This window comes from Amblyraja radiata, unplaced genomic scaffold (assembly GCF_010909765.2).
Source record: "Amblyraja radiata isolate CabotCenter1 unplaced genomic scaffold, sAmbRad1.1.pri scaffold_446_ctg1, whole genome shotgun sequence".
Taxonomy (NCBI): Eukaryota; Metazoa; Chordata; class Chondrichthyes; order Rajiformes; family Rajidae; genus Amblyraja; species Amblyraja radiata.
In genome coordinates this window covers 97,319-123,678 of record NW_022630543.1, presented here as the reverse complement: position 1 = coordinate 123,678, position 26,360 = coordinate 97,319, and the positions used below count along the sequence as shown (strand labels likewise).

Genomic DNA, 26,360 nt, shown 5'->3' with positions numbered 1-26,360 from the left:
GATGGGGGCATGGGTTTGGAGGAGGGGTCGGGGGATGGATCGGGGGCATTGAGGGGGGTGTGTCGGGTGGTTCGAGGGGGGTGGGTGTGTTGGGTGAGTCGAGGGATGGGTCGGGGGGATCGAGGGGGCGGTTTGGGGGATTGGGGGGATGGGTCGGGTGGTTTGAGGGGACGGGTCGGGGGATGGGTCCGGGGAGTGGCCGGGGGGGGATGGGTCGGGTGGTTTGAGGGGACGGGTCGGGGGATGGGTCCGGGGAGTGGCCGGGGGGGATGGGTCGGGTGGTTTGAGGGGACGGGTCGGGGGATGGGTCCGGGGAGTGGCCAGGGGGTGGATGGGTCGAGGGGGACGGCGGAACAATCCTCCCAACGTGATTTGGTCCTTTGGCGAATCCTCCTCCACAATCTGGCAGCCGGTTGGCTGTGGTATGAGGCCGCCAACCCTGGGTCAGGTTGGAGTGACGTGCTATGGGATGGGGCCTCAGGATCACAGGGATGGGACGGGGTCAAGTGTCACCTTCAAGGTTTGGCTGCTCCAGGGTTGTGTGAGTGTTGATTGCCGGGATATTCCATGCCCTCGCCCATCGCTGTGCTGTGGTGATATTGCCCTGTGGTATTCCTGCCCTCCACTCCCAACATCTCTGCAGCTTTCTGTCATCCTGATGTCTTGTGTTGTTCCTTCCAGTGAGATCCTGTCCGCCCCTCACACGCTGTGCCCCACTGCACCCTGTGCACCCACCCCCCTTCCCACTGGTATTCCAAAGCACCCTGCCATTTCCCAGCATTCTCACCCCCAGCTGGCATCTGACATTCCTGCCAGTGGAATCCAGAGCTCCGTCCTCTTCCAGTGGGATCCAGAGTTCCCTCCCCTCTCCCAGTGGGTGTCGCGGTGTTGACCTCACAGTGATCAGGCAGTTCCTGCTCCCGGTGGGAGGATGGGCTGAAGAAGACCCAGCCCCGGCTCGTCGTGTGATGGTGAATGGGGTCTTCAGAACTACAGTAATCTCTTCCACAGTGTGGGAATTCTCCGTCACTACCCCTGCCCCTCACTACCCCTGCCCCCTCACTAACCCTGCCCACTCACTACTCCTGCCCCTCACTGCCCCTGCCCCCTCACTACCCCTGCCCCTCACTACCCCTGCCCCCTCACTAACCCTGCCCCCTCACTACCCCTGCCCCTCACTACCCCTGCCCCCTCACTAACCCTGCCCACTCACTACTCCTGCCCCCTCACTGCCCCTGCCCCCTCACTACCCCTGCCCCCTCACTAACCCTGCCCCCTCACTAACCCTGCCCCCTCACTAACCCTGCCCCCTCACTGGCCCTGCCCCCTCACTACCCCTGCCCCCTCACTGGCCCTGCCCCCTCACTATCCCTGCCCCCTCACTTGGCCCTGCCCACTCACTTGGCCCTGCCCCCTCACTGGCCCTGCCCCCTCACTACCCCTGCCCCCTCACTGGCCCTGCCCCCTCACTACCCCTGCCCCCTCACTGGCCCTGCCCCCTCACTAACCCTGCCCCCTCACTGGCCCTGCCCCCTCACTACCCCTGCCCCCTCACTAACCCTGCCCCTCACTACCCCTGCCCCCTCACTGGCCCTGCCCCCTCACTAACCCTGCCCCCTCACTGCCCCTGCCCCCTCACTAACCCTGCCCCCTCACTAACCCTGCCCCTCACTAACCCTGCCCCCTCACTTGCCCTGCCCCCTCACTAACCCTGCCCCCTCACTACCCCTGCCCCCTCACTAACCCTGCCCCCTCACTACCCCTGCCCCCTCACTACCCCTGCCCCCTCACTGCCCCTGCCCCCTCACTAACCCTGCCCCTCACTATCCCTGCCCCCTCACTACCCCTGCCCCCTCACTAACCCTGCCCCCTCACTACCCCTGCCCCCTCACTACCCCTGCCCCCTCACTGCCCCTGCCCCCTCACTAACCCTGCCCCCTCACTACCCCTGCCCCCTCACTGGCCCTGCCCCTCACTAACCCTGCCCCCTCACTGGCCCTGCCCCTCACTAACCCTGCCCCCTCACTGGCCCTGCCCCTCACTACCCCTGCCCACTCACTTGGCCCTGCCCCTCACTACCCCTGCCCACTCACTTGGCCCTGCCCCCTCACTACCCCTGCCCCCTCACTACCCCTGCCCCCTCACTACCCCTGCCCCCTCACTACCCCTGCCCCCTCACTAACCCTGCCCCCTCACTACCCCTGCCCCCTCACTTGGCCCTGCCCACTCACTTGGCCCTGCCCCCTCACTACCCCTGCCCCCTCACTACCCCTGCCCCCTCACTGGCCCTGCCCACTCACTTGGCCCTGCCCCCTCACTACCCCTGCCCCCTCACTACCCCTGCCCCCTCACTACCCCTGCCCCCTCACTACCCCTGCCCCCTCACTACCCCTGCCCCCTCACTACCCCTGCCCCCTCACTACCCCTGCCCCCTCACTTGGCCCTGCCCACTCACTTGGCCCTGCCCCCTCACTACCCCTGCCCCCTCACTACCCCTGCCCCCTCACTACCCCTGCCCCCTCACTTGGCCCTGCCCCCTCACTTGGCCCTGCCCACTCACATGGCCCTGCCCCCTCACTACCCCTGCCCCCTCACTAACCCTGCCCCCTCACTACCCCTGCCCCCTCACTAACCCTGCCCCCTCACTACCCCTGCCCCCTCACTGGCCCTGCCCCTCACTATCCCTGCCCCCTCACTACCCCTGCCCCCTCACTAACCCTGCCCCCTCACTACCCCTGCCCCCTCACTACCCCTGCCCCCTCACTACCCCTGCCCCCTCACTAACCCTGCCCCCTCACTACCCCTGCCCCCTCACTGGCCCTGCCCCTCACTAACCCTGCCCCCTCACTAACCCTGCCCCCTCACTACCCCTGCCCCCTCACTGGCCCTGCCCCTCACTAACCCTGCCCCCTCACTGGCCCTGCCCCTCACTACCCCTGCCCCCTCACTGGCCCTGCCCCTCACTAACCCTGCCCCCTCACTGGCCCTGCCCCTCACTAACCCTGCCCCCTCACTGGCCCTGCCCCTCACTACCCCTGCCCCCTCACTGGCCCTGCCCCTCACTAACCCTGCCCCCTCACTGGCCCTGCCCCTCACTAACCCTGCCCCCTCACTGGCCCTGCCCCTCACTACCCCTGCCCCCTCACTACCCCTGCCCCTCACTACCCCTGCCCCTCACTGACCCTGCCCTCGTGTGTTGGTGAACTGGGTCTGCACAACTACACTCATCTCTTCCACTGCCCGAGTCTGCCCCCTCACTACCCCTGCCCCCTCACTTGGCCCTGCCCCCTCACTACCCCTGCCCACTCACTTGGCCCTGCCCCCTCACTACCCCTGCCCCCTCACTACCCCTGCCCCCCCACTACCCCTGCCCCCTCACTACCCCTGCCCCCTCACTACCCCTGCCCCCTCACTACCCCTTCCCCCTCACTACCCCTGCCCCCTCACTACCCCTGCCCCCTCACTACCCCTGCCCCCTCACTACCCCTGCCCCTCACTACCCCTGCCCCCTCACTACCCCTGCCCCCTCACTGCCCCAGCCCCCTCACTACCGCTGCCCCTCACTATTCTTCCCCCTCACTACCCCTGCCCCTCACTACCCCTGCCCCCTCACTATTCTGCCCCTCACTACCCCTGCCCCCTCACTACCCCTGCCCCCTCACTACCCCTGCCCCTCACTACCCCTGCCCCCTCACTTGGCCCTGCCCCTCACTACCCCTGCCCCTCACTACCCCTGCCCCTCACTACCCCTGCCCCCTCACTATTCTGCGCCTCACTACCCCTGCCCCCTCACTGCCCCTGCCCCCTCACTACCCCTGCCCCCTCACTACCCCTGCCCCTCACTACCCCTGCCCCCTCACTATTCTGCGCCTCACTGCCCCTGCCCCTCACTACCCCTGCCCCCTCACTTGGCCCTGCCCCTCACTACCCCTGCCCCTCACTACCCCTGCCCCCTCACTATTCTGCCCCTCACTACCCCTGCCCCTCACTACCCCTGCCCCTTCACTACCCCTGCCCCCTCACTATTCTGCGCCTCACTACCCCTGCCCCCTCACTACCCCTGCCCCCTCACTATTCTGCCCCTCACTACCCCTGCCCCTCACTACCCCTGCCCCTCACTTACCTTGCCCTTGTGTGTTGGTGAACGGGGTCTGCACAACTACACTCATCTCTTCCACTGCCCGAGTCCGCTCCCTCACTGACCCTTGCCCTCGTGTGTTGGTCTTTAGGAAGCCGCTGAGAAGATGAAGGAGGAGGAACGTCGGCGGCTGGAAGAGGTGGAGGCGCAGTTGGAGAGGCAGAAGGAGCTGGCTGCGGCCCACGCCAAGGCCAAGGTAGAGGCAGAGAAAGCAGCCAAGGAGCTGCAACAGAGGATCGAGCAGGAAGTGACCAGGAGGGAGGCCGTGGCAGTGGATGCTGAGCAACAGAAGCAGAACGTGCAGCAAGAATTCCAGCAGCTGCAAAGCTCCTCCGAGATGGAGATCAGGAAAAAGACTGTCATGGTGGAGGAGGTGCTGCTGAGCCGTACCAAGGTGGAGGAGGAGATCCGCATTATCCACATCCAGCTGGTGACAGCGCAGAAGCAGAAGACGGCAGCAGAATCAGAGCTGCTGCAGCTAAAGAATCGCGCAGATGAGGCAGACCGGCAGAGGAAGATGGCCCAGGATGAGGCAGAGAGACTGCTCCGGCAGGTCAATGATGAGACGTCCAAGAAGAAGCAGGCAGAGGAGCAGCTGAAGGTGAAGATCCTGGCGGAGAGGGACGCAGCTCGGGAGAAGCAGAAGGCCTTGGAGGACCTGCAGCACTTCAAGAACGTGGCGGAGGAGGTGGAGCGGAGGATGAAGCAGGCAGAGATTGAGAAAGAGAAGCAACTGCTGGTTACCCAGGAGGTGGCCCGGAAAAGTGCAGCGACTGAGCTGCAGAGCAAGCGCATGTCCTTCGAGGAGAAGACACTACAGCTGGAGATATCCCTGCAGCAGGAGCACCAGACAGTGGCCCAGCTGCAGCAGGAGGCAGCCGAGCTGAAGAGGCTGCAGGGGGGCGCAGAGATGGAGCTGGAGAAATGGAGGCAGAAGGCCGACGAGGCTCTGCGCCTGCGGTTACAAGCAGAGGAGGTGGCTCTCCAGAAATCACTGGCGCAAGAGGAGGCAGAGAAGCAGAAGGAGGAGGCGGACCGGGAGGCGAGGCGCAGGACAAAGACGGAGGAGTCGGCGCTGCGGCAGAAGGACATGGCAGAGCAGGAGCTGGAGAAACAGAGACGGCTGGCGGACCAGACTGCCGGGCAGAAGCTGGCTGCTGAGCAGGAGCTCATCCGGCTGCGGGCAGAGACTGACAACGGGGAGCAGCAGAGGCTGCTCCTGGAGGAGGAACTGTACCGACTGAAGAACGAGGTGAACCAGGTCCTCCACCAGAGGAAGCTGCTGGAGGAGGAGCTGGCCCGGGTGAAGGCCGAGATGGAGATCTTGCTGCTGCTGAAGGTGAAGACGGAGGAGGAGACCCGGTCCACCTCAGAGAAGACCAAGCAGATCCTGGAGAAGGAGGCGGAGAGGATGAGGCAGCTGGCCGACGAGGCGGGCAGGCTGCGTGCTGTGGCGGAAGAGGCTAAGCGGCAGAGGCAGCTTGCCGAGGAAGAAGTGGTGCATCAGCGCAGCGAGGCAGAGAGGATCCTGAAAGAGAAGCTGGCAGCTATTAACGAAGGAACCCGTCTGAAGACGGAGGCTGAGATGGTTCTGAAGGAGAAAGAAGCGGAGAACGAGCGTTTGCGGCGCCTGGCCGAAGACGAGGCCTTCCAACGGAAGCTTCTGGAAGAACAAGCCATGCAGCACAAGCAGGACATTGAGCAAAGGATTCTGCAGCTGAGGAAGAGCTCGGATGTGGAGCTGGTGCGGCAGAAGGTGGTGGTGGAGGAGACCCTGAAGCAGAGGCGCATTGTGGAGGAGGAGATCAGGGTCCTGAAGCTCAACTTCGAGAAGGCCTCAGAGGGCAAGTCAGACCTGGAGATCGAGCTGGCCAAGTTGAAGAGGGTGGCTGAGGAGACTCAGCGCAGCAAGCAGGAGGCGGAGGAGGAAGCAGAGAGGCAGCGAGGGATGGCGGGCGAGGAGGCGAAAAGGAGGCAGGAGGCAGAGCGCAGAGTAAAGGAGATCCTGGCGGCAGAGGAGGAAGCAGGGCGTCAGCGGCAGGCAGCCCTGGAGGAGGTGAAGCGGCTGAAGAGGAGGGCGGAGGAGGCGTGGAAGCAGAAAGAGATGGCAGAGCAAGAGGCAGACAAGCAGGTCAGCCTTGCCCAGGAGGCGGCCCAGCAGCGGCTAGTGGCCGAGGAGAAGGCGCACCAGGCAGCCGTGCAGGAGAAGGAGGAGGAGTTGCTGCAGAGCCGGCTGCAGGAGCAGAGTGCGCTGGGCAGCCTGCGGGAGCAGGCCGAGCAGGCCCGGCGACTGGCCGAGGAGGCCCAGAAGGCCCGGGTGCAGGCAGAGCGTGAGGCCGCCCTGTGCCGACAGCAAGCCGAGGAGGCGGAGCGGCTGCAGCAACAGGCTGAGCAGGAGGCTGGCCTCAAGGCCCAGGCTCAGCAGGCCGCCGAGCAGCAGAGGAAGGAGGCTGAGCTGGAAGCTGAACGGAGAGGACAGGCCGAGCAGGCAGCTCTGAAGCAGAAGCAAGCCGCTGACGCTGACATGGAGAAGCACAAGAAGTTTGCGGAGCAGACCCTGCGGCAGAAGGCCAGCGTGGAGCAGGAGCTGACCAAGGTCAAGCTGCGTTTGGAGCAGACGGACCACCAGAAGGAGGTGCTGGACGAAGAGCTGCAGCGGCTGAAGGCTGAGGTGAGCGAGTCCATGAAGCAGAAGAACCAGGCGGAGGGGGAGCTCCTGAAGGTGCGGGTACAGATGGAGGAGCTGATCAAACTGAAGGGCAGGATTGAGGAGGAGAACAAGATGCTGGTGCTGAAGGACAAGGACAACACCCAGAAGCACCTGGCGGAGGAGGCAGAGAAGATGCGGCAGCTGGCAGAGGAGGCGGCCCGCCTCAGCGTGGAAGCCCAGGAGGCTGCCCGGCAGAGGAGACTGGCCGAGGAAGACCTGGCCCAGCAGCGGGCTCTGGCCGACAAGATGCTGAAGGAGAAGATGCAGGCCATCCAGGAGGCGAGCAGGCTCAAGGCCGAGGCTGAGATGCTGCAGAAGCAGAGAGACAAGGCGCAGCAGCAGGCCAAGAAACTGTCCAAGGACAAGCAGGAGATGCAGCAACGTCGCCATGAGGAGGCAGAGGAGTTCCAGAAGGCTTTGGAGGAGGAGCGGAGACGGCAGCAGGAGATCAGCGACGAAGCCGATCAGCTGAAGGCTCTGGTATCGGAACTGACAGATGCCCAGGGCAAGGCAGAGAGGGAGGCTCAGAAGTTCAAGGATGAGGCAAAACAGATCGACTTGAGGCTTCATGAAACTGAGCAGAGCACCAGGGAAAAGAACAGCATTGTGGAGAGACTGGAGCACAAGTGGAAGCAGAGCAAGCAGGAGGCGAGCGAGTTGCAGAAGGCTATCGCTGAGCTGGAGAGTGAGAAGGAGAAGCTGAGGAAAGAGGCAGAGTTGCTGCATCAGAAAACCAAGGAGGTAGGTCCTGACCTGATCTGATCCTTGCTGACCTGACCTGCACAATCAGTACCTGCCTTCTCCCCATATCCCTTGATTCCCTGAGCCCTAAGAGCTAAATCTAACCCTCTCTTGAATGCATCCTGTGAATTGGCCTCCACTGCCGTCTGAGGCAGAGAATTCCACAAATTCACAACTCTCTGTGTTAAAAGGTTTTTCCTCATCTCAGTTCTAAACGGCCTACCCCTCATTCTTAAACTGTGACCCCTGGTTCTGGACATCCGCAACATCGGGAACATTTTTCCTGTATTCTGTCCAATCCCTTAATAATTTTATATATTTCTATAAGATATCCTCTCATCCTAAATTCCAATGAATACAAGCCCAGTCGACCCATTCTTTCATCATACGTCAACATATATACACACATTCTCCACCATCTTGAGATTCTACCAGCACACGCACGCACGCACACACACACACATATATATGATTTGGACATAAGTGTTGATTATTAGGCTTGAAGATGACACCAAAATTTGAGTCATCTGACATTGAGGAAGGCTGTCATAAAGGATAAAGTGGGATACAGATCGCCAACAGATATAGGCAAAGATATGTCAGATGAAGTTTGATCCGGGCATGTGGGAGGTGTGCACTTTGAGAGTTCATTGAAGAATATAGTTAATGGCACAACGCTTAACAGCTTTGATGTTTTACCAGGGCCGGTAGTGGAAGCAGATATAATAGTGGGTGCGTAAGAAGGTGGGCAAATGGATGTGCATGGAATGGAGGGATGCAGATCACGTGCAAGCAGACAAGATTAGATTAGTTTGGTATCATGCTGGGCAAGGTCATTTTGGGCCAATGGCCCTGTTTCTGTGCTGCGCTGTTCTCTACTAATTAGCTTAGAAATATTCATTGAAAATCTCACCCATGGCTGGCCATGCCGATCGCTCAGGGAACCCATTCTCTTCGAAGCCCCCTTTACTCATAATATACCTGTAGGGTCTCTTGGAATTGTCCTTTATCTCTTGTTCTTGCTCTTCCTTGCTATTGTAATGTGTACCAAGGCACTGTGAAAAACTGTTTTACATGCTACCCAAGTAAAAACATTCATACACGACCACGCCCTTAACTGTAATCCTGCAAGTCTTATACTTGCCAAGGGATTTGCTTGATCCCAACAGCCTAAACATTATTTGTTTTCCTGACAAGAGCCTCTTCACCTCTTTTTCAGGTTCCCTAAATATGCCAGAACTTACTCTTCATCTGAACTGGATAGTGCTGTCCCTGGTTTGTGATCTCACTTAAAGTCTCCGACTTGCCAGGTGTCCAGTTACCATCAGTCGACCTCTGCAAGTTCCCGTTCAATGCCTCCAAAATCGGCCTTGCCCCTATTTAGGGCCTTAACTTGTGGACCTATTATGGTCACTGGTCCCAAAATGTTCCCCCACTGATTCACCTGCCTTACCTCTCTACCCAAGCGGAGGACCCATGTTGGGCCCTCTCTAGTAGGGATCTCTATATATTCATTAAGGAAGCCTTTTGGATACACTTAACAAATTCCATTCCATCCAAGCCTTTTACACTATGGGAGACACAGTCAATATAAGGGAAGCTGAAATCTCCCACCGGTACCACCCTGTTATTTTTACAGCTATCTGCCATCTCTCTGCACATCTGCTCTTCTAATCCCCACTGACTATTGGGAAGTCTATCATCCTGTCCCATCAAAGTGATCACCCGCTCCTTGATTCTAACTTGTACCCATGTAGCCTGACTGGACAATTCCCCACGAACATCCTCACTGAGCATTGTAGTAATATCCTCCCTCATCAAAAAGCCCCCAGCCCCTGCTCTCTTACCTACATTTCCTTCTCTCCCCCTGCATCTATACCCTGGAACACTGAGCTGCCAGTCTTGCCCTTCTCTCAGTCATGTTTCTGTTACAGCAATAATATCCCAGTTCCCCAAGTCAATCTACGCCCTGAGATGATCCACCACCTCTCCACCCAAATACCGATCTAGTTTAAACCCTCCCAATTACGATACGATACGATAGAACTTTATTTATCCCAGGAGGGAAATGGTTCTGCCAACAGTCATAACACACAAAATACATGAACCATGAAATTAAAGTGACATGTGGAAAGTCCAGAGTAGACAAATAATGCTGGGGAAACTCACTCCATATATGAGTGAGGCAGCATATATGGAGAGAAGGATTAGGTGACGTTTTGGGTCGAGACCCTTCTGCAGACTGATGTCGTGGGGGGTGGGAGGGGGTGCGGGAAAATAAAAGGAAGAGGCGGAGACAGTAGACTTGTGGGAGAGCTGGGAGCTGGGAAAGGGGAGACGAAGGAGGGAGAAAACCAGGGCTATCTAAAATTTGAAAAGTCAATGTTCATACCGCTGGGGTGTAAACTTCGTGAGCGAAATATGAGGTGCTGTTACTCCAATTTGCGGTGGGCCTCACTCTGGCAATGGAGGAGGCCCAGGACAGAAAAGTCAGATTGGGAATGGGAGGGGGAGTTGAAGTGCTGAGCAACCAGGAGATCAGGTTGGTTAGTATGAACTGAGCGGAGGTGTTGCCCCTCCCGACATCAGTCTGAAGAAGGGTCTCGACCCGAAACGTCGCCTATTCCTTCTCTCCATAGATGCTGCCTCACCCGCTGAGTTTCTCCAGCATTTTTTGTCTACTTTTGATTTTTCCAGCATCTGCAGTTCCTTCTTAAGCACGTGGAAAGTCCAGGATTGGGGATGTGTGAAGCTTGGGGAGGGGTGTGGGGGGAGGGCAAAGGGTGTCAGTTTACCCCATGACAGAAGGGGGAGGAGTTGTACAATTTGCTAGCCCTAGGGAAAAAGGATCTCCTGTGGCATTCTGTGCTGGCGTTAGTACAAGCAAATTTTCCTCCCAGGATCTTGGTCCCACTTTAACTCAGGTACAACCTCCGTCCCTCTTGTACAGGTCACGTTGGCCCCAGAAGAGATCCCAATCATCCAAGAATCTGAATCCTTGCCCCTGCACCCACTCCTCAACCACACATTCACCTGTCCTATCTTTCTTCACTGGCACGTGGCACAGGGAATAATCCAGGTTATCAACCTCGAGGTCATGCACCAGGGAGGCAACACCGTCCCGGAGTCCCATTTGCTTGCACAGAATCTCTTGTCTGTTGCCCTAACTAACAAGACTCCTTTCACTATTGCTCTGCCTGACTACCTTTCCCCACCCACCTCTTCAAACAATTCACTAGTGTGTAAAACATGACCTTCAAATTACAAAGCCGAATTATCCCATTATTTTCCAAATGCCAGTAATCTTACCCAAAGAACACTCATGGGTAGCTCCTCTACCATTGACGTCAAGCTCACCGGCCTATCATTTATTGGATTATCTCTACTTCCCTTCTTAAACAAAGGAACAACATTCATAACTCCAGGACCTCGCCTATGGCTAAAGAGGATACAAACATTTTCATCAAGGTCCCTGAAATCTGTCTTGCCTCTCAATAACCTGGGATAGATCCTATCAGGCCCTGGGAGTCTAACCACTTGAATGCTTGTCAAGGCCCCAACACCTCCACATTGATCTCACTGTCCTCTATGTCCTTCTTGGTGAATACACATGCAAACAATCATTTATACCTCATCTACATCTAACTCTTGGCATTAATTCCCTCCTTAATTACCCTCTTGCTTTTAATGTACGTAATAAAACAAGACAAGACATTCAAGCCAAAGATTCATAAATATTTATAGGTTGAAGCATTGGGAACAGAAGCTTTGGTAAAAGATTGATCTTGATGAATGATAAAGCAGGCACAAGGGCCACTGCTCACCTGCTTCTGGTGCTGGACGATGGTTGCATGCTTTGTTTTCACTGATGAGTTCCTTGTTCTTATTCGTGCAGATGGAGGCAGGGAAAAATAAAGAAATTGTCCACACCACGCAGGTCCTTCAACAATCCTTTCTCAGTGAAAAGGAGCTGCTCATCAGAAAAGAGAAGATGATTGAGGCGGAGAAGCAGAAGTTGGAGCATCTATATGAGGATGAGCTGGAGAAATCCAAGTCTCTGAAGGATGAACAGATGAAGGAAATGAAGAGACTCAAGGACGACAAGGCCCGACTTCAGGATAGTATGGATGAAGCACTCAGGATGCAGAGAGAGGCTGAGGACCAAGTCCAGGAGAAGCAGAGAGAGCTTCTGGAAATGGAGAAGAGGAGACAGGAGAAAGAGAAGCAGCTGGCTGATGAGAACCAAGCACTCAGGGAATTGCTGGAGCAACTGAAAGCTCAGAAGCTTGAAGTTATATCCAAAGAGACCGCCAAAGTGCAGGCAGCGACTGCCCCCACTCTGGGAGCTCTTGCCAACGGTCGGGATGTGGTGGACTCTGCCCAGGAAAGTGCCGAGGCTGCGTTCTCCTTCAGTGGCCTGCGCCAGTCGGTGCCAGCCGCTCGCCTACATCAGGTGGGCATTCTCAGCAAGAAGCAGTTGGACAAACTGAAGAAAGGATCCGTCTCTGTCAAGGATCTGTCGCAGAAGGAAGATGTTCAGAACTATCTGCAGGGCAAGAGTTGTGTTGCTGGCCTGATCATTCAGCCCTCAAAGGAGAAAGTCAGCATTTACCAGGCAATGAAAAGGGGACAATTAAAGCCCACCACAGCTACGGTGTTGCTGGAGGCTCAGGCAGCATCCGGCTTCATCATTGACCCGGCAAAGAACAGGAAATTGCCCGTCAACGAGGCCATCAGGGAAGGTGTGGTCGGACCAGAGCTGCAGGAGAAACTGCTATCTGCTGAGAGGGCAGTGACAGGTTACAGGGACCCCTACACTGGCGACCAGATCTCCTTGTTTCAAGCAATGCAAAAGGACTTGATATCCCCAAGTTACGCCATCCGTTTGCTGCAGGCACAGATTGCCACTGGTGGTGTCATTGATCCAGTGAACAGCCATCGCATGCCCCTGGCCCAGGCATACAAACAGGGTATATTCACTGAGGACATGAATAAAATAGTTGCAGGAGATAGTGACAATGCCAAGGCATTCTTTGACCCCAACACACAGGAGAACTTAACGTATCTCCAGCTCCTGGACAGGTGTCAGAAGGATCAGGAATCTGGCCTTTTTCTCTTGCCATTGACCGAGGGAGCAGAGACAAAAAAGGGAGGATATACCATGGAACAGACACACGACATCTTCAAAACAGCCACTGTATCTGTGCCAGTCGGGAAATTCTCTGGGAAAACCGTGACAATCTGGGATTTGATCAACTCAGAGTACATCACCGAAGAACAACGCCGGGACCTTATTCGTCAGTACAGGTCAGGAAAGATCACCATCGAACACATCATTAAATTCATCATTACCACCATTGATGAAACTGAGACCAAGAAGCAGCTGCTCTTCCCTGGACTACGGGACAAGGTTCCTGCCAGCGAGTTGTTGGAATCGAAGATCATTGACAAGAAGACGTTTGATGGACTGCAGAAAGGAAAGGCAACACCTGAAGATGTGAGCAAGTTGGAATCGGTGCGGAAATTTCTTCAGGGGTCGGAGAGCATTGCTGGAGTGTTTGTGGAACCCACCCAAGAGACAATGAGCTTCTATGAAGCAATGAAGAAGAACCTGCTGAGACCAAGAACAGCGGAGATCTTACTGGAAGCTCAGGCAGCAACAGGGTTCCTTGTGGACCCTGTGCAGAATCGCACCCTCACCGTCGATGAGGCAGTGAAGGATGGACTCGTTGGGCCAGAACTCCATGAGAAGCTACTGGCTGCGGAGAAAGCAGTAACAGGATATACGGACCCTTACACCGGGCGTAAGGTCTCCTTGTTTGAAGCAATGACAAAGGAACTGGTACCCAAAGACCATGGAGTTCAGCTCCTGCAGGCTCAGGTGGCATCTGGTGGCATCATTGACCCCAACACCAGCCATCGGCTGCCCATGGACATGGCCTACAAACGGGGAATGTTTGATGAGGAAATGAACCAGTTGGTGACCACTCCCAGTGAGAACACTAAAGGGTTCATTGAACCAAATACAGACGAACATGTCACCTACCAACAGCTGAAGCAGAGATGCAGAAGTGACCCTGAGACCAACCTTTCTCTGTTACCCCTGACGGAAGAAGCTGTGAAGAGAGTGGACCTTCACCCAGAGGAGGTCACCAAGGACGTTTTCCAAAAGGCTGTGGTGAGTGTCCCATCAGGAAAATTCGCTGGGAAAACCGTGACAATCTGGGAGTTGATCAACTCAGAGTACATTACCGAAGATCAACGCCGTGACCTAATGTGGCAGTATAGGTCAGGAAAGGTCACCATCGAACACATCATTAAATTCATCATTACCACCATTGATGAAACTGAGACCAAGAAGCAGCTGCTCTTCCCTGGGCTACGGGACAAGGTTCCTGCCAGCGAGTTGTTGGAATCGAAGATCATCAACAAGAAGACGTTTGATGGACTGCAGAAAGGAAAGGCAACACCTGAAGATGTGAGCAAGTTGGAGTCGGTGAGGAAATACCTTCAGGGGTCGGAGAGCATCGCTGGAGTGTTTGTGGAACCCACCCAGGAGACAATGAGCTTCTATGAAGCAATGAAGAAGAACCTGCTGAGACCAAGAACAGCGGAGATCTTACTGGAAGCTCAGGCAGCAACAGGGTTCCTCGTGGATCCTGTGCAGAATCGCACCCTCACCGTCGATGAGGCAGTGAAGGATGGACTCGTTGGGCCAGAACTCCATGAGAAGCTACTGGCTGCAGAGAGAGCGGTAACGGGATATACGGACCCTTACACCGGGCGTAAGGTCTCCTTGTTTGAAGCAATGACAAAGGAACTGGTACCCAAAGACCATGGCGTGCAGCTCCTGCAGGCTCAGGTGGCATCTGGTGGCATCATTGACCCCAGCACCAGCCATCGACTGCCCATGGACGTGGCCTACAAGCGGGGAATGTTTGATGAGGAAATGAACCAGCTGGTGACCACTCCCAGTGAGAACACGGTAGGCTTCTATGATCCAAACATGGATGAGAGCGTCAGCTACCAACGGCTGAAGGAGAGGTGCAGAAAGGATGCAGGGTCAGGTCGGCTCTTGTTACCCTTGAGTGAGAAAGCAATATCATCAAAACCTGTTTATGATGAAGAGCAGACCAGAGATACATTTGGGAAGACAACACTGTCTGTTCCAGCTGGCATCTACTCTGGGAAATCTGTCAGCATCTTGGAGCTTATTAATTCGGAATACTTTACCGAGGAGCAGAGGAAGGATCTGATTCGACAGTATCGGTCAGGGAAGGTGACAGTGGAAAAGATCATCAGAATTGTCATCACGGTGATTGAAGAGAAAGAAACAAAGAAAAAACCACAGCTGCTCTTCCCCGGACTACGGGACAAGGTTCCTGCCAGCGAGTTGTTGGAATCGAAGATCATTGACAAGAAGACGTTTGATGGACTGCAGAAAGGAAAGGCAACACCTGAAGATGTGAGCAAGTTGGAATCTGTGAGGAAATTCCTTCAGGGGTCGGAGAGCATCGCTGGAGTGTTTGTGGAGCCCACCCAGGAGACAATGAGCTTCTATGAAGCAATGAAGAAGAACCTGCTGAGACCAAGAACAGCGGAGATCTTACTGGAAGCTCAGGCAGCAACAGGGTACCTCGTGGATCCTGTGCAGAATCGCACCCTCACCGTCGATGAGGCAGTGAAGGATGGACTAGTTGGGCCAGAACTCCATGAGAAGCTACTGGCTGCGGAGAAAGCAGTCACGGGATATACGGACCCTTACACCGGGCGTAAGGTCTCCTTGTTTGAAGCAATGACAAAGGAACTGGTACCCAAAAACCATGGAGTTCAGCTCCTGCAGGCTCAGGTGGCATCTGGTGGCATCATTGACCCCAACACCAGCCATCGGCTGCCCATGGACGTGGCCTACAAGCGGGGAATGTTTGATGAGGAGATGAACCAGTTGGTGACCACTCCCAGTGAGAACACGGTAGGCTTCTATGATCCAAACATGGATGAGAGCGTCAGCTACCAACGGCTGAAGGAGAGGTGCAGAAAGGATGCAGGGTCAGGTCAGCTCTTGTTGCCTTTGAGTGAGAAAGCAATATCATCGAAACTTGTTTATGATGAAGAGCAGACCAGAGATACTTTTGGGAAGACAACAGTGTCTGTTCCAGCTGGCATCTTCTCTGGAAAATCTGTCAGCATCTTGGAGCTTATTAATTCGGAATACTTTACCGAGGAGCAGAGGAAGGATCTGATTCGACAGTATCGGTCAGGGAAGGTGACAGTGGAAAAGATCATCAGAATTGTCATCACGGTGATTGAAGAGAAAGAAACAAAGAAAAAACCACAGCTGCTCTTCCCCGGACTACGGGACAAGGTTCCTGCCAGCGAGTTGTTGGAATCGAAGATCATTGACAAGAAGACGTTTGATGGACTGCAGAAAGGAAAGGCAACACCTGAAGATGTGAGCAAGTTGGAGTTGGTGAGGAAATTCCTTCAGGGGTCGGAGAGCATAGCTGGAGTGTTTGTGGAACCCACCCAGGAGACAATGAGCTTCTATGAAGCAATGAAGAAGAACCTGCTGAGACCAAGAACAGCGGAGATCTTACTGGAAGCTCAGGCAGCAACAGGGTTCCTCGTGGACCCTGTGCAGAATCGCACCCTCACCGTCGATGAGGCAGTGAAGGATGGACTCGTTGGGCCAGAACTCCATGAGAAGCTACTGGCTGCGGAGAAAGCAGTCACGGGATATACGGACCCTTACACTGGGCGTAAGGTCTCCTTGTTTGAAGCAATGACAAAGGAACTGGTACCCAAAGACCATGGAGTTCAGCTCCTGCAGGCTCAGGTGGCATCTGGTGGCATCATTGACCCCAACACCAGCCATCGGCTGCCCATGGACGTGGCCTACAAGCGGGGAATGTTTGATGAGGAGATGAACCAGTTTGTGACCACTCCCAGTGAGAACACTAAAGGTTTCATTGAACCAAATACAGACGAACATGTCACCTACCAACAGCTGAAGCAGAGATGCAGAAGTGACCCTGAGACCAACCTTTCTCTGTTACCCCTGACGGAGGAAGCTGTGAAGAGAGTGGACCTTCACCCAGAGGAGGTCACGAAGGACGTTTTCCAAAAGGCTGTGGTGAGTGTCCCATCAGGAAAATTCTCTGGGAAAACCGTGACAATCTGGGAGTTGATCAACTCAGAGTACATCACCGAAGATCAACGCCGTGACCTAATGTGGCAGTATAGGTCAGGAAAGATCACCATCGAACACATCATTAAATTCATCATCACCACCATTGTTGAAACTGAGACCAAGAAGCAGCTGCTCTTCCCTGGGCTACGGGACAAGGTTCCTGCCAGCGAGTTGTTGGAATCGAAGATCATCAACAAGAAGACGTTTGATGGACTGCAGAAAGGAAAGGCAACACCTGAAGATGTGAGCAAGTTGGAGTCGGTGAGGAAATACCTTCAGGGGTCGGAGAGCATCGCTGGAGTGTTTGTGGAACCCACCCAGGAGACAATGAGCTTCTATGAAGCAATGAAGAAGAACCTGCTGAGTCCAAGAACAGCGGAGATCTTACTGGAAGCTCAGGCAGCAACAGGGTTCCTCGTGGACCCTGTGCAGAATCGCACCCTCACCGTCGATGAGGCAGTGAAGGATGGACTCGTTGGGCCAGAACTCCATGAGAAGCTACTGGCTGCAGAGAAAGCAGTAACGGGATATACGGACCCTTACACCGGGCGTAAGGTCTCCTTGTTTGAAGCAATGACAAAGGAACTGGTACCCAAAGACCATGGAGTGCAACTCCTGCAGGCTCAGGTGGCATCTGGTGGCATCATTGACCCCAACACCAGCCATCGGCTGCCCATGGACGTGGCTTACAAGCGGGGAATGTTTGATGAGGAAATGAACCAGTTGGTGACCACTCCCAGTGAGAACACGGTAGGCTTCTATGATCCAAACATGGATGAGAGCGTCAGCTACCAACGGCTGAAGGAGAGGTGCAGAAAGGATGCAGGGTCAGGTCGGCTCTTGTTGCCCTTGAGTGAGAAAGCAATATCATCAAAACCTGTTTATGATGAAGAGCAGACCAGAGATACTTTTGGGAAGACAACAGTGTCTGTTCCAGCTGGCAACTTCTCTGGGAAAACTGTCAGCATCTTGGAGCTTATTAATTCGGAATACTTTACCGAGGAGCAGAGGAAGGATCTGATTCGACAGTATCGGTCAGGGAAGGTGACAGTGGAAAAGATCATCAGAATTGTCATCACGGTGATTGAAGAGAAAGAAACAAAGAAAAAACCACAGCTGCTCTTCCCCGGACTACGGGACAAGGTTCCTGCCAGCGAGTTGTTGGAATCGAAGATCATTGACAAGAAGACGTTTGATGGACTGCAGAAAGGAAAGGCAACACCTGAAGATGTGAGCAAGTTGGAATCGGTGAGGAAATTCCTTCAGGGGTCGGAGAGCATCGCTGGAGTGTTTGTGGAGCCCACCCAGGAGACAATGAGCTTCTATGAAGCAATGAAGAAGAACCTGCTGAGACCAAGAACAGCGGAGATCTTACTAGAAGCTCAGGCAGCAACAGGGTTCCTCGTGGACCCTGTGCAGAATCGCACCCTCACCGTCGATGAGGCAGTGAAGGATGGACTCGTTGGGCCAGAACTCCATGAGAAGCTACTGGCTGCGGAGAAAGCAGTCACGGGATATACGGACCCTTACACCGGGCGTAAGGTCTCCTTGTTTGAAGCAATGACAAAGGAACTGGTACCCAAAGACCATGGTGTGCAGCTCCTGCAGGCTCAGGTGGCATCTGGTGGCATCATTGACCCCAACACCAGCCATCGGCTGCCCATGGACGTGGCCTACAAACGGGGAATGTTTGATGAGGAGATGAACCAGTTTGTGACCACTCCCAGTGAGAACACTAAAGGTTTCATTGAACCAAATACAGACGAACATGTCACCTACCAACAGCTGAAGCAGAGATGCAGAAGTGACCCTGAGACCAACCTTTCTCTGTTACCCCTGACGGAAGAAGCTGTGAAGAGAGTGGACCTTCATCCAGAGGAGGTCACCAAGGACGTTTTGCAAAAGGCTGTGGTGAGTGTCCCATCAGGAAAATTCTCTGGGAAAACCGTGACAATCTGGGAGTTGATCAACTCGGAGTACATCACCGAAGATCAACGCCGTGACCTAATGTGGCAGTACAGGTCAGGAAAGGTCACCATCGAACACATCATTAAATTCATCATTACCACCATTGATGAAACGGAGACCAAGAAGCAGCTGCTCTTCCCCGGACTACGGGACAAGGTTCCTGCCAGCGAGTTGTTGGAATCGAAGATCATCAACAAGAAGACGTTTGATGGACTGCAGAAAGGAAAGGCAACACCTGAAGATGTGAGCAAGTTGGAGTCGGTGAGGAAATACCTTCAGGGGTCGGAGAGCATCGCTGGAGTGTTTGTGGAACCCACCCAAGAGACAATGAGCTTCTATGAAGCAATGAAGAAGAACCTGCTGAGACCAAGAACAGCGGAGATCTTACTGGAAGCTCAGGCTGCAACAGGGTTTCTCGTGGACCCTGTGCAGAATCGCACCCTCACCGTCGATGAGGCAGTGAAGGATGGACTCGTTGGGCCAGAACTCCATGAGAAGCTACTGGCTGCAGAGAGAGCGGTAACGGGATATACGGACCCTTACTCCGGGCGTAAGGTCTCCTTGTTTGAAGCAATGACAAAGGAACTGGTACCCAAAGACCATGGAGTGCAACTCCTGCAGGCTCAGGTGGCATCTGGTGGCATCATTGACCCCAACACCAGCCATCGGCTGCCCATGGACGTGGCCTACAAGCGGGGAATGTTTGATGAGGAAATGAACCAGTTGGTGACCACTCCCAGTGAAAACACGGTAGGCTTCTATGATCCAAACATGGATGAGAGCGTCAGCTACCAACGGCTGAAGGAGAGGTGCAGAACGGATGCAGGGTCAGGTCGGCTCTTGTTGCCCTTGAGTGAGAAAGCAATATCATCAAAACCTGTTTATGATGAAGAGCAGACCAGAGATACATTTGGGAAGACAACATTGTCTGTTCCAGCTGGCATCTACTCTGGGAAATCTGTCAGCATCTTGGAGCTTATTAATTCGGAATACTTTACGGAGGAGCAGAGAAAGGATCTGATTCGACAGTATCGGTCAGGGAAGGTGACAGTGGAAAAGATCATCAGAATTGTCATCACGGTGATTGAAGAGAAAGAAACAAAGAAAAAACCACAGCTGCTCTTCCCCGGACTACGGGACAAGGTTCCTGCCAGCGAGTTGTTGGAATCGAAGATCATCAACCAGAAGACGTTTGATGGACTGCAGAAAGGAAAGGCAACACCTGAAGATGTGAGCAAGTTGGAGTCGGTGAGGAAATACCTTCAGGGGTCGGAGAGCATCGCTGGAGTGTTTGTGGAACCCACCCAGGAGACAATGAGCTTCTATGAAGCAATGAAGAAGAACCTGCTGAGACCAAGAACAGCGGAGATCTTACTGGAAGCTCAGGCAGCAACAGGGTTCCTCGTGGACCCTGTGCTGAATCGCACTCTCACCGTCGATGAGGCAGTGAAGCATGGACTCGTTGGGCCAGAACTCCATGAGAAGCTACTGGCTGCGGAGAAAGCAGTCACGGGATATACGGACCCTTACACCGGGCGTAAGGTCTCGTTGTTTGAAGCAATGACAAAGGAACTGGTACCCAAAGACCATGGAGTTCAGCTCCTGCAGGCTCAGGTGGCATCTGGTGGCATCATTGACCCCAACACCAGCCATCGGCTGCCTATGGACGTGGCCTACAAGCGGGGAATGTTTGATGAGCAGATGAACCAGTTGGTGACCACGCCCAGTGAGAACACTAAAGGTTTCATTGAACCAAATACAGACGAACATGTCACCTACCAACAGCTGATGCAGAGATGCAGATGTGACCCTGAGACCAACCTTTCCCTGTTACCCCTGACGGAAGAAGCTGTGAAGAGAGTGGACCTTCACCCAGAAGAGGTCACCAAGGACGTTTTCCAAAAGGCTGTGGTGAGTGTCCCATCTGGAAAATTCTCTGGGAAAACCGTGACAATCTGGGAGTTGATCAACTCAGAGTACATCACCGAAGATCAACGCCGTGACCTAATGTGGCAGTACAGGTCAGGAAAGGTCACCATCGAACACATTATTAAATTCATCATTAACACCATTGATGAAACTGAGACCAAGAAGCAGCTGCTCTTCCCCGGACTACGGGACAAGGTTCCTGTCAGCGAGTTGTTGGAATCGAAGATCATCAACAAGAAGACGTTTGATGGACTGCAGAAAGGAAAGGCAACACCTGAAGATGTGAGCAAGTTGGAGTCGGTGAGGAAATACCTTCAGGGGTCGGAGAGCATCGCTGGAGTCTTTGTGGAGCCCACCCAGGAGACAATGAGCTTCTATGAAGCAATGAAGAAGAACCTGCTGAGTCCAAGAACAGCGGAGATGTTACTGGAAGCTCAGGCAGCAACAGGGTTCCTCGTGGACCCTGTGCAGAATCGCACCCTCACCGTCGATGAGGCAGTGAAGGATGGACTCGTTGGGCCAGAACTCCATGAGAAGCTACTGGCTGCAGAGAAAGCAGTCACCGGATATACGGACCCTTACACCGGGCGTAAGGTCTCCTTGTTTGAAGCAATGAGAAAGGAACTTGTAACCAAAGATCATGGAGTTCAGCTCCTGCAGGCTCAGGTGGCATCTGGTGGCATCATTGACCCCAACACCAGCCATCGGCTGCCCATGGACGTGGCCTACAAGCGGGGAATGTTTGATGAGGAGATGAACCAGTTGGTGACCACTCCCAGTGAGAACACTAAAGGTTTCATTGAACCAAATACAGACGAACATGTCACCTACCAACAGCTGAAGCAGAGATGCAGAAGTGACCCTGAGACCAACTTTTTCCTGTTACCCCTAACAGAGGAAGCAGTGAAAAGAGTGGACCTTCACCCAGAGGAGGTCACCAAGGATGTTTTCCAAAAGGCTGTAGTGAGTGTCCCATCTGGAAAATTTTCTGGGAAAACGGTCACAATCTGGGAGTTGATCAACTCAGAATATTTCACCGAAGATCAACGCCGCGACCTTATCCGACAGTACAGGTCAGGCAAAGTAACCGTAGAGAAAATCATTACAATTGTGGTAACAATCATTGAGGAACGTGAGGTGAAGAGAAAACCACAAATTACTTTCGCTGGTCTAAGGGACAGGGTTCCTGCCAGCGAGTTGTTAGAATCACATATCATCAACAAGAAGACGTTTGATGGACTGCAGAAAGGAAAGGCAACAACTGAAGATGTGAGCAAGTTGGAGTCGGTGAGGAAATACCTTCAGGGGTCGGAGAGCATCGCTGGAGTATTTGTGGAACCCACCCAGGAGACAATGAGCTTCTATGAAGCAATGAAGAAGAACATGCTGAGACCAAGAACAGCGGAGATCTTACTGGAAGCGCAGGCAGCAACAGGGTTCCTCGTGGACCCTGTGCAGAATCGCACCCTCACCGTCGATGAGGCAGTGAAGGATGGACTCGTTGGGCCAGAACTCCATGAGAAGCTACTGGCTGCGGAGAAAGCGGTAACAGGATATACGGACCCTTACACCGGGCGTAAGGTCTCCTTGTTTGAAGCAATGACAAAGGAACTTGTAACCAAAGACCATGGAGTGCAGCTCCTGCAGGCACAGGTGGCATCTGGTGGCATCATTGACCCCAACACCAGCCATCGGCTGCCCATGGACGTGGCTTACAAACGGGGAATGTTTGATGTGGAGATGAACCAAAGCTTCTGTGATGCTCGTGATGATGCCAAGAGATTTATTGATCCCAACACTACGGAAGAAGTCACCTATCAGCAACTGAAGAATAGGTGCATTTCTGATCCAGGAAGTGGTCTGTACCTCTTGTCCATGACGGAGGGAGAAAAGCCCAGAGTTGTTGAAAACCCAGTCTACAGCGCGGCTCAAATGCAGAAGGAATTTGAGAACACAAAAGTGGAAATTCCTTCAGGGGCTCTGGGTGGGAAGTCGATGTCAGTGTGGGAGATCTTACAATCTGAATACATCTCTGAGCAGGAGAGGACCAGGCTAACAAGAGAGTTTCAAATGGGAAAGCTCACCCGAGAGCGTTTAGTGTTGATAATCATCGAGATCATAGAGCGTGTAGAAATTTACCATGGATACGAGATGATCAGCTTCCACAGCTTCCGGGGCAACGTTTCTGCAGATCATCTCTACGCCTCAGGAATTATTGATCAGGAGACGCTCAGGAAACTGAGGGAGAGGCAGATGACAGTGCAGCAGGTGTGTGAAATGGAGAAGGTGAAGATGTTCCTGTTTGGCACAGGTGCTGTCAGTGGCGTATACAAGGCTGCTGTCAAGGAGGTGTCAAGTCTGTATCAAGCCATGAAGAAAGACTGGGTGAAACCAGAGGTGGCACTTTCTCTGCTTGAGGCCCAGGCCGCGACTGGCTTTATTCTGGATCCAGTGAAGAATATGCGCCTGACGGTGGACGAAGCTGTTAAGGATGGCGTGGTGGGTCCTGAGTTCCACGACAAGCTGCTGTCGGCAGAGAGAGCTGTCACTGGCTACCGGGACCCGTACACGGGCAAGAACATCTCCCTCTTCCAGGCTATGAGGAAAGGGCTGATTGGGAAAGACTACGCAATTCGCTTGCTTGATGCTCAGCTGGCCACAGGAGGAATCATCGACCCGCAGTACAGCCATCACCTGCCTCTGGAAGTTGCATTTCAACGGGGTTACCTGGACCGTGAGACCTACAACCTCATCACAGACCCAGCCTCAGGGACACAAGGATTCCTTGACCCCAGCACCGACGAGCTGTTAACTTACACTCAGCTGCTGGCAAAGTGCAAAACTGACGAAAAGTCAGGCCACCGTCTTTTGAACCTGACCGACAGGAAACGGTTAATATTCAAGGGTCTACGCAAACAGATCACCATGGACCAACTCCTAGAATCAAAGATCATTGAAAGTTCCGTAGCTGAGAGGCTGGAGCAAGGTGAAACCACTGTGGAAGAAGTTAGTGACAGTATCAGGAAATATCTGGAAGGCACCAGTTGTATTTCAGGAGTGTTTGTCGAGGCCTCGAAGGAGAGACTGTCCATTTACCGGGCTATGAAGAAGGGCATGATCAGACCTGGGACTGCCTTCGAACTGTTGGAGGCCCAAGCGGCAACAGGCTATATGATTGACCCGATCAAAAACCTGAAGCTAACTGTTGCTGAGGCTGTCAAGGCAGGAGTGGTGGGCCCAGAGTTTAAAGACAAGCTCTTGTCAGCGGAGCGTGCCGTCACTGGTTACAAAGACCCATATTCAGGGAAGCTGCTGTCTCTCTTCCAAGCTATGCAGAAAGGCTTAATTGTGAAAGACCATGGGATCCGCCTGCTGGAGTCACAGATCGCCACGGGAGGTATCATTGACCCTGAGCACAGTCATCGTCTCCCGGTAGAGATGGCCTATGAGCGCGGGCTGTTTGATGTGGAGATGAACAAGATACTGTTAGATCCAGGTGATGATACCAAAGGGTTCTTTGATCCAAACACAGAGGAAAACCTCACCTACTTGCAGCTGATGGAGCGGTGTATGGTGGATTCGGACACTGGACTCTGCTTATTGCCACTGAAGGAGAAGAAGCGAGAGAGGAAGACTTCTTCCAAGTCCTCAGTCCGCAAGCGAAGGGTAGTGATTGTAGATCCTGAGACAGGCAAAGAAATGTCCGTGTATGAGGCTTATCGTAAAGGACTGATTGACCATCAGACATACACCGAGCTGTCTGAGCAGGAGTGTGAATGGGAGGAAGTGACAATCTCTTCATCAGATGGTGTTGTAAAGTCAATGATCACGGACAGAAGATCTGGGAAACAATATGACATTGACGATGCTTTGGCCAATGGTTTGATTGACCAAGGGTCTCTGGACCTGTACCGCTCAGGGGCTTTGTCCATCACTGAATTTGCTGACATGTTATCAGGAAACATGAGTGGATTCCGCTCGAGATCTTCCTCAGTTGGATCTTCATCTTCATACACAAGCCAACAGTCCAGCCCAATGAGAAGCCACGTGGTTGCCTGGAGTGACCCAGTGGAGGAGACTGGTCCAGTTGCTGGCATCCTGGACACTGATACCCTGGAGAAAGTTTCCATCACAGAAGCAATGCGCCGAAACCTGGTGGACAACATCACTGGCCAACGCCTGCTCGAAGCTCAGGCATGCACTGGAGGAATCATCGACCCCAACACTGGAGAGAAGTATTCGGTCGCAGATGCTGTGGGCCAAAACCTGGTCGACAAGATTATGGTGGACAGGATCAATCTGGCTCAGAAGGCTTTCCATGGGTTTGAGGACCCCAGAACCAAGTCGAAGATGTCTGCTGCCCAGGCCTTGAAGAAAGGCTGGCTGTACTATGAAGCTGGCCAGAGGTTCCTGGAGGTGCAGTACCTGACCGGAGGACTGATTGAACCAGACGTGTCTGGACGGGTTTCCTTGGACGAAGCTTTGGGGAAGGGCACCATTGATGCCCGCACGGCACAAAAGCTAAGGGATGTTGGGGCCTATGCAAAATATATCACTTGCCCCAAGACCAAACTGAAGATTTCCTACAAGGATGCAATGGATCGATCCATGGTTGAGGAAGGATCTAGTCTGCGTCTGTTGGAAGCCTCTTCGCAATCCTCCAAAGGATACTACAGCCCCTACAGCGTGGGCGGGTCTGGTTCTTCGGCAGGATCACGATCAGGTTCCAAAACAGGATCCAGAACAGGCTCCAGACGAGGGAGCATTGATGCTACTGGATCTGGTTACTCCATGTCCTTCTCCTCCTCCTCCTACACGTCCTCCAACTATGGGCGGAGGCTGCCAGCCAGCATCCCTGGGGGCAAGGCACTGAGTCAGACTTCCCCACAGTCCCTCTTCAGTCAAGGAGATAGCCCAGCATAGGTTGCCAGAGGTGGCAATCATGCAATGCCAGCCTCCCCACCTCAGACCCACCACCCTGCTCTGCAACTAGAAACACCTCCAGCGGTCGCAGTTTAACGGCGAGCAACAGAATCACTACGGGAAGTTGTGCAAATAAATTCATTTTAATTTTGCATCACCTCAGTTCCTCTGAATTTTAAATAATATTGGAATTTACAATGGATCAGATGGAATGTTGTGCACATGTTTGGACTAAAGGATCTATTTATGGGAATTATTTGAGTGTGTGCCGTTCCACTGGATGGTCCTGTCGCTTTTTGCAGAGCAAGGTGGACTAATCCTGAACCACTGCTGCCAGCTCCCACAGAAGCCTGGGAAGATTGTAATCTCGCAACTGTAAACCTTCTCGATGAATGCACTGACCACAACGTGCCCAGCTTTTTCTGCCTGTCATCAGACAAATGCTGCAATTATTAATTGAACTGTAATAAAGACAATGCTGTTAATCCAAATATTAATAAGGTGCGTCTCTCAAAAGTCTGCTCAGACTGGGACCCCCATATTGTGGGAAGAGTCGATAAAGTTTCCTCGCCACCTTTGCACTGATTCAGCTCGAGGAACCATCCGAGGTAATTGTGACTCCCTGTGCAAACCAAAACCACTCCATAAAGACCAATCAGCCGCCTGTCCCAAGGCAATTCCTGCATCGATCTGTCTCAGCAGAGACCCTCCCCCTTCAAACAGGGCTAGAGCACAGCAGGTGAGCACCCCTCCCTCAAGCT

At 53.7% G+C, this 26,360-nt stretch overlaps 1 protein-coding gene across 2 annotated transcripts in view; it reads left to right on the top strand.

The window, feature by feature from the left end:
* Positions 1 to 26,090, top strand: part of plec (plectin) — a 53,124-nt gene extending 27,034 nt beyond the window's left edge. The window contains exons 17-19 of one of the 2 annotated variants that reach the window (XM_033016719.1): positions 4,230 to 7,589; positions 11,485 to 14,967; positions 18,904 to 26,090. In XM_033016719.1, the coding sequence (XP_032872610.1) occupies positions 4,230 to 7,589; positions 11,485 to 14,967; positions 18,904 to 25,599 (13,539 nt within the window). In that variant the 3' untranslated portion in view covers positions 25,600 to 26,090. Of the gene's footprint in view, positions 1 to 4,229; positions 7,590 to 11,484; positions 14,968 to 16,935 lie in introns of both variants that reach the window. The other variant, XM_033016718.1, reaches the window with a different exon arrangement.
* The last annotated feature ends 270 nt before the right edge of the window (positions 26,091 to 26,360 follow it).